Source organism: Sycon ciliatum, chromosome 5 (genome assembly GCF_964019385.1).
Source record: "Sycon ciliatum chromosome 5, ocSycCili1.1, whole genome shotgun sequence".
NCBI lineage: Eukaryota > Metazoa > Porifera > Calcarea > Leucosolenida > Sycettidae > Sycon > Sycon ciliatum.
Window position 1 is genome coordinate 5131988 of NC_088647.1, and position 8957 is coordinate 5140944.

General features: G+C 49.1%; 1 protein-coding gene across 1 annotated transcript; it reads right to left on the reverse strand.

Annotated features, from left to right (window-relative positions):
- Positions 1-2782: 2782 nt before the first annotated feature.
- Positions 2783-4899, reverse strand: LOC135816541 (transcription intermediary factor 1-beta-like). The gene is made up of 2 exons (XM_065329736.1): positions 3627-4899; positions 2783-2787 (listed from the first exon to the last, which is right to left on the reverse strand). The coding sequence occupies exons 1-2, from the start codon at positions 4897-4899 to the stop codon at positions 2783-2785; spliced, it is 1278 nt and encodes a 425-aa protein (XP_065185808.1).
- Positions 4900-8957: the final 4058 nt, after the last annotated feature.

Here is an 8957-nt window from a genome sequence, read left to right on the forward strand (position 1 = left end):
GGAACCTTTGCGGGAATTCCAGGCCACTAGTGTTGAGGAGGTATTCACCTTTCTCGTGAGACTCGATGCTCGTAAAGCTGAGGGCAGCGACAGTATTCCGGCATTCATCCTGAAGCATTGTGCAGCAGCCCTCGCCCCGTCGCTATCCATATTAATTAATGCATCCCTTTCGTCTGGCATTGTGCCCGTCTCCCTGAAGATTGCAAATGTTCGACCCCTATTTAAGTCTGGTGACAAGAACGCATCTCGCAATTACCGTCCCATATCTTTGCTGCCAATAGCATCGAAGATCTTGGAGAAGATAGTCCACAAACGCCTGTGTGACTTCTTACAAACCCATTCACTTTTGCCCGCCAATCAGTTTGCGTACCGGCCACAACACTCCACGGAAGATGCCTTGACCTTGGCCATGGACCGCTATCTGTCGTCAGCAGACCACCAGCTACATACTGGCGCAGTACTAGTGGACATGAGCAAGGCATTCGATAAAGTACGGCACCAGCTCATGATCCAAGATTTGTTTGCTTTGGGTGTATCTTCGACTGTTTTGCGTTGGTTTGCGAGCTACTTCACGGACCGTCGACAGAGAGTAGTTCTGGCGAGTGGGCAGTGCTCGGGCCTAACTGCATGCGAGTGTGGAGTCCCTCAGGGTAGTGTACTGGGTCCTTTGCTGTTTTCACTATATACCATGGACGTCCATAGCGTCACCAGCCCAGCACACTCCCAGCTGTTTGCGGATGACATCCTTCTCGACACCGCAAGCAGATCCGTAGCAACCCTAAATCAAGTCTTATCAGTTGCTGTGTCAAACTTGGCTGACTACCTACACGGGAAAGGCCTGGTTTTAAACCCTGACAAGACGCAGGTCTTAGCCATTGAGGCATCACGCCGTAGTACCCTGGAACTCAACGTTAACTGCAACGGGACGCCTCTCACCCAGACCACCACTGCTCGCTTTCTGGGCCTACAGATCGATTCCTGTCTTCGGTGGGACGCGCAGGTCTCCAGCATAGTACGTAAAACTTCCCAGAAGCTAACCACCCTGAGAACCATCCGCCCGTCGCTATCTGAACGCCAGTCGCTCCTCTTCTATTCTGCCCTTATACTTCCTGACATGCTTTATGGATCAAACGCGTTCTTCTCTGCCCTCACGGCTCAGCAGCGGCACCAGCTCACTGTCCTCGACAAGCGATGTGTTCGCTGCGTAGCCAATCTGCCCTTCCCGTCCCATACCACTCCTATATACACTCGCCTTTCCCTGACCCCTGTAATTGAACGTGCCAAATGCAAACTCCGTTTCCTTATGCACCGTGTCCACACCAGCAGCATCAGCCCTCTTCTGAAAGATAGAGTAGCCCTCCAACCTCCCAGTAACACCCGTGGCAATGACAATTGCAAATACGTTGTTCCGCTAACTCGGCGAACATCTGGCGACAGCCGACCATTGGTTTCCGCCGTGAAGCTTTGGAACACCCTGCCACAGGAACTCACGTCCGCTCGTCGTCCAACCCCGTTTAAAAGATTGCTGAAAGTGTTTTTCTACGGTTAATATGGCCGAATAGCACCTCCCTCTGGCATAGGTCCTCATCTTCCTATTTCTCCCTGATTGTTACTTCGTTCGAACTTGACTTGTAATTACCGGTACAAATACTTACTTTTGACTGTTTTCTCATTTTCGCAAGTGAAGCTTTATCGAGCTACACTTTTTATTCTATCGCCATCATAATATTGGGCATCAATGCCCGTTTGGTTTGCGATGTAAAATAAAACTTCAAACAAACAAACTTGGAACAAGATACATGTAGATGACCATACAGACAACCAAATGTGCTGGATTGTACTCAAACCTCGGGGGGGGGGGGGGGGTGCAAGGCCATTGTATGTTGCAGTTGAGAATGTCTGGATACAAAGTGCACAGCTGAGAGAAATACAATGTCAAGGAGATTCTAAAGATGAACAGTCAGCTAATCAACGGATTCTACCCGGCCATCTTCATTCCAAATGTGCTCTGCTCAGCCTTCACGTCCTTGTCATCCCTTGTTCGGAGGAGACGGTTTACTGTAGTACACGAGTATCCATGTGAAGCCGCAGCTGGTCACTGCTGGGGAACCACGGCAACATCGAAATTCAGCCAGCCTGAGCAGGAGCGTAATGAAGCACACGGCCGCACTGAATATTCATAGGCCTGCATGCCGTCTGGTTGAGAGACGCCGGGTCAAGGGGGATGGGCCGGTAAAGGACTTAGTCACTTACGTGCTGCAAGTAGTATTGATTGATCTTCAGCATGGCCGTGTCTACAATCACTATGAGCAAGAGTACATAACCCCCCAAAGTGTGCAACGCCTGATCCAGCTCTGCATAGGGTCTTGGTCGAGCGGAATCGGATCTTTGCGTCATAATACCGTACACATCTGAGGGGAACCCGGGGAGTCGCGGGTACTCTTGGATCAAAAACAATGGTGCCCTGCCTCGAGACCGGCCTTGCGCGGGTGTGAAGTGTACGCATGACATCAGAAGATCCGATTCCGCTCGACCAAGACCCTACACAGAGCTGGATCGCCGTTGCACAGAGGTTATGTACTCTTGCTATGAGTCTACAATAGATGAGATGGTGAGATAAGGCATTGGGGAAATCATGCGGATCAAGGCCTTGGGATCTATGCCTCTAGATCAAGCAGTTGCGCGGAAGATCAGCATTCAAAATTGTTTGTACAGGGGAGAGAGTTTGAAGTCCGCAGAATACAAGCTAAATGTCTCCAACAAAATCAAAATGTGCACACACCTATGCTAAAGCAACCAGGCACAGAAGTAGCCAAAGACCACACACCCGACACTCTATACTGTATGTACCATTCAACAGTGACATACATACGTATAGCACACTGCATGGGTGTAATGGAAGGAGATATTCCATCAGCATTGCTGGCTCCCATATTGAGAGTGAAATGAATGTACAATGTAGGCTTATGAAGGTGGAAAGATGACACTGGACCGTATCACAGTGATGTTGAATCTACCTGTACATGTACATTAGCAGTACTGTAACCTAGCCACATCATGGTGTATGGATACAATGTCATGTTGTTCAGACCTGCATTGCTGACTGTACAGTGTAGTAGAGATAAACTTGCACTGGCACCAGACAAGCCTCAATGTGTGTAACTGTAAGGATGCACACAGTCCAGGTGTCTGATTACGACAATGCAGAAATAGAGTAATGTCCACCTTCACAGACTTGTGTCAAGGCAAAAACCTTATGCGGCTGGCCCACATCTCTGCAGCAAAGCACAGCTTTTCTCTGGGTACAGCAATGGTTTCACTCCGCCCAGATCTCTGGTGTGTCCCTGTCAGTGTGTGCTGATCACAATCCAACCGCAGTGCTATGATGTCACCATCTTGCCATGGCTGACCAAGCTTTGTGTTGTTGCCTACACTGAACTCTTCGTTGTCCCTTAACTTATACCAACCCAAGAATGGCCTCTCTTTTGTACATGGCTCCAGCGGTTTGCAACTTTCTTTCACGACCCCAAGGAAGATCCCATGACCATGCCCCCTGAGCTGGACTGAGCACTCCACCACGCCATGGCAATAACCACCCAGTATGGAGATTGTGTCCCAATCTTTACCGGTATGCGATACTACATATCCATCACTCGATAGAGAGAACTGTGCAGGCTTGCAGCTAAATGGATCGAACACTGGCTGCACGCGTACAGCGTTCTTCTTCACTTGCTCTGTGCAGGACGCAGAGTCAACAAGATATCCAAGCTGTGATGTACGCTTCCTCTCACCATCATCCGCAAATGCACGGTAGGATACAGTGAAATCAATATCCACTAGATGATCATCACTGGTATCAGCTTCCTCGTTGCTATTGAAAACATCCTTGATCTGTGTCTCCAGGATCTTCTCTGCAGTCAAGAAATTACTGTTGTCAAGGTTCTGCACGAGATGCTCACAGCAATCCAGTTGAAACGTTCTCTTTTCCACAATGTCGGACTGCTTCTCCAGGTCTTGCAGTGCTTTCCAGCGCCGAGCGTCCAGCTCATTCAGAAGATCTTCTTGTCTGCGCTGCAGGTTTTTGATGTGCGTGTTGAAATCAGCTACAATCTCCCCTGACAATGCCTCCACCTTCTCATTGATGTCTGCAGTGCATGCTGCAATGTTGACATTCATGTCACTGAGATGCTCCCTCCACGAGTCGCTACAATCACTTAGCAGCGATTTCCACAGAGATCGTTTTCTCTCAGCTGCCGTGGTAATCTCTTCAACGCTCAGTGAACACCTGGCATGAAGCTGTTCGCAGCACCTCTCACATATGAGCTGTTCGCATTGTTTGCAGTAGGATTTCACAGGAAATCGAGGGTGCAGGCTACAATGGAGGAATTCTGAATCAGCGACTGTGCCGTCCTGGTCGGCTGCCGTTCTCATTGTGTGCACTGACTGGAGTTGGTGATCACGGCAGCTTCTCTTCATCAAATGTAGTTTCTCATGTCCCTCGCACATGTATAATCCACAGTCGACACATAGTGAGGTAGCTGGGGAAGATTCTCCCTCGCATTCCACGCCCTGGCAGACGCGCTGTTTCTCTGAATGATCTGATTGCAGCTCGCTACCTTCCTTGCCTCTCACCTCTACCTTTTGAACTGGCCAGTCGGCGAGTGAGTCTTGTAGTCGTACTCCTGGCATACCTGATGCTGCCACAGTCAGGCATTTGAAGCACGACACCGTTCCATCTTTGCTCAAATGTTGTCCGAGACACGGGACGCACATGGCGTGTAAGCAATTCAATACCTTCATCTTGAGGGAGTCTGCTGCGTTGTGGCACGCCACGCAGCAGCGAAGACTTCTCACATCTTTGCCGACGGCAGTATGAACTACTTCACGATCGTCAGCCATTTCAATGATGCAGGTTTGTACAATGAAAGAAAAACGCTTTCTTTGTCCTCACAGCAGTGAGCAGTGACGAAAAACAGTTCATTACTACATTAGTAGCACCGCGACGAACGAAGTATGCGGTTACAGTGACCAGTGCACTGCACGTCTACAGGCCATGGAGTAGTGAGATTACTCAGATTAGTAATACCCCTACAGCTGTACTATCTTTTGTTTTTCCTGCTCGGTAGGGGTGTGCTATGCTGTGACGTTGAAGCTGCAAAAGAGGGACATCCTTGGACAGATCAGTTTGTCATTTCATCATACTCACAATGAATTTTACACGAAATCCACAGTCCGCGGAAGGTTGTGGAAGATTGCAAGGGGTAACAAGGCTAGAATTTGTTTTGTAGAGGTGTTACTCAGAGCAGGTAGCCTATGTGGAGGAAGTAGAGCATGGTATTGGGCTATGCACAGCTGTCTAACAAATTAGGCTCTGCGAAGAGGTCCCCGGCAGGGAGTCGTCAAATATTTGACGACTCCCTGGTCCCTGGCCTTAAATTTCTGCCATATCGCAAAATCCGATATTTTTCAGAGCGGCATACTGGAAGATGATGCCCAAATAGGAAATGCCCCAGGGTTCCCAGCAATGAATGGTCATTTCTTATTCCATACCGGTACCGTGATCTATAGAGATATGCTGAGGCGTTACTTGGAACAAGATAGATGACCAGACAGACACCCAGATGTGCTGGATTGTACTCAGACCTATGGGGACCGGAGAGAGGGGGGGGGGGGGGGGGGGGGGGGTGCGGCGGAGGTGCAAGGCCATTGTATGTTGCAGTTGAGAATGTCTGGATACAAAGTGCACAACTGCGAGAAATACAATGTGGGGGAGATTCTAAAGATGAACAGTCAACTTATCAACGGATTCTACCCGGCCATCTTCATTCCAAATGTGCTCTGCTCAGCCAATTCTTCACGTCCTTGTCATCCCTTGTTCGGAGGAGACGGTTTACTGTAGTACACGAGTATCCATGTGAAGTCGCAGCTGGTCACTGCTGGGGAACCACGGCAGCATCAAAATTCAGCCAGCCTGAGCAGGAGCGTAATGAAGCACACGGCCGCACTGAATATTCTCATAGGCCTGCATGCCGTCTGGTTGAGAGGCGCTGGGTCAAGGGGGATGGGCCGGTAAAGGACTTAGGTGCTGCAAGTAGTACCAAGAGTTTATAACACCCAGGGGGGGGGGGGGGGGTTATTTGGTAGTACTCACGTAACTGATTGATCTTCAGCATGGCCGTATTCTACAATCACTATGAGTCTGACAATAGATGAGATGGTGTGAGATAAGGCATTGGGGAAATCATGCGGGTCAAGGCCTTGGGATCTATGCCACCAGATCAAGCAGTTGCGCGGAAGATCAGTATTCAATATTGTTTGTACAGGGAAGAGAGTTTGAAGTCCACAGAATACAAGCTAAATGTCTCCAACAAAATCAAAATGTGCACACACCTAATAGTCCCATGCTAAATAAAAGCAAACAGGCACAGAAGTAGCCAAAGACCACACACCCGACACGCTCTACTGCATGTACCATTCAACAGTGACATACATACATGTAGCACACCGCATGGTTATAATTATTATGGAAGGAGATATTCCACTGACATTGCTGGCTCCCATATTGAGAGTGAAATACATGTACAATGTAGGCCTGTGAAGGTGGAAAGATGACACTGGACCGTATCACAGTGATGTTGAATCTACCTGTACATGTACATTAGCAGTACTGTAACCTAGCCACATCATGGTGTATGGATACAATGTCATGTTGTTCAGACCTGCATTGCTGACTGTACAGTGTAGTAGAGATAAACTTGCACTAGCACCAGACAAGCCTCAATGTGTGTAACTGTAAGGATGCACACAGTCCAGGTGTCTGATTACGACAATGCAGAAATAGAGTAATGTCCAACTCCACAGACTTGTGTCAAGGCAAAAACCTTATGCGGCTGGCCCACAACTCTGCAGCAAAGCACAGCTTTTCTCTGGGTACAGCAATGGTTTCACTCCGCCCAGATCTCTGGTGTGTCCCTGTCAGTGTGTGCTGATCACAATCCAACCGCAGTGCTATGATGTCACCATCTTGCCATGGCTGACCAAGCTTTGTGTTGTTGCCTACACTGAACTCTTCGTTGTACCTTAACTTATACCAACCCAAGAATGGCCTCTCTTCTGTACATGGCTCCAGCGGTTTGCAACTTTCTTTCACGACCCCAAGGAAGATCCCATCGCTACGGCCACTGATCTGGACTGAACACTCCACCACGCCATGGCAATAACTACCCAGTGTGGAGATTGTGTCCCAATCGTCACCAGTATGCGATACTGCATATCCATCGCTCGATAGAGAGAACTGTGCAGGCCTGCAGCTAAATGGATCGAACACTGGCTGCACACGTACAGTATTCTTCCACACTGACTCTGTGCAGGAGGCAGAGTCGACAAGACGTCCAAGCTCTGATGTACGCTTCCTCTCACCATGATCCGTTGCAAATGCACGGTAGGATACAGTGAAATCAACATCCACTAGATGATCATCACTGGCATCAGCTTCCTCGTTGCTATTGACAATATCCTTAATCTGTGTCTGTAGGATCTTCTCTGCTGTCAAGAGATTACTGTTGCCAAGGTTCTGCACGAGATGCTCACAGCAATCCAGTTGAAACGCTCTTTTCTCCACAATGCCAGACTGGTTCTCCAGGTCTTTCAGTGCTTTCCAGCGCCGAGCGTCCAGCTCATTCAGAAGATCTTCTTGTCTGTGCTGCAGGTTTTTGATGTGAGCATTGAAATCAGCTACAATCTCCTCTGACAATGCCTCCACCTTCTCATTGATTTCTGCGGTGCGTGCTGCAACGTGGACATTCATGTCACTGAGATGCTCCCTCCACGAGTCGCTACAATCACTTAGCAGCGATTTCCACAGAGATCGTTTTCTCTCAGCTGCTGTGGTAATCTCTTCAACGCTCAGTGAACACCTGGCATGAAGCTGCTCGCAGCACCTCTCACATGTCAACTGTTCACATTGCTTGCAGTAGGATTTCACTGGAAATCGAGGGTGCAGGGTACAATGGAGGAATTCTGAATCAGCGACTGTGCCGTCCTGGTCGACTGCCGTTCGCATAGTGTGTAGTGACTGGAGTTGGTGATCACGGCAGCTTCTCTTCATCAAATGTAGTTTCTCATGTCCCTCGCACATGTATAGTCCACAGTCGACACATAGCGAGGTAGCTGGGGAAGATTCTCCCTCGCATTCTAGGCTTTGGCACACGTGCTGTTTCTCTGAATGATCTGATTGCAGCTCGCTACCTTCCTTGCCTCTGACCTCTACCTTTTGAACTGGCCAGTCGGCGAGTGAGTCTTGTAGTCGTACTCCTGGCATACCTGATGCTGCCATAGTCAGGCATTTGAAGCATGACACCGTCGCGTCTTTGCTCAAATGTTGTCTGAGACACGGGACGCACATGGCGTGCAAGCAATTCAGGACCTTCATCTTGAGAGAGTCTGCTGCATTGTGGCACGCCACGCAGCAGCGAAGTCTGCTCACATCTTTGCCGACGGCACTTTGGACTTCACGATCGTCAGCCATTCCTATGTTACCAATGGTGATGTTGGTTCAAGTACAGTACAATGGATGAAAGACTCCTTCTTTTTCCTCGCAGCTACATGAATGTTAGAGCACCGTGCACGCGTGGTGTGTTCCATATGGGTGCATTTCGTGTGCACGGTATCATACCGCGCACGCGCAGAATCAAAATCTGCGTCTTGGGCCTTGGCCTGAGACAGTTGCGTATTTATTTGCTCAGGTTCAGAATCAGGTTCTGCTCGTTGATCTCACACCGACAGTTCGTTTTAGCGGGTGTCGCCACTTTGCGCTCGTCCGCCGTGACCATACACAGTAGGTCTACGAGCAGTTCTACGGGTGCCGGGTGGGGTGTCGAACTAGCAATGAAAAATGCGTTCACAACTCGACGTGCGGACTTCATGCATACACGTGCATGTACACAGTCTACAGTCTC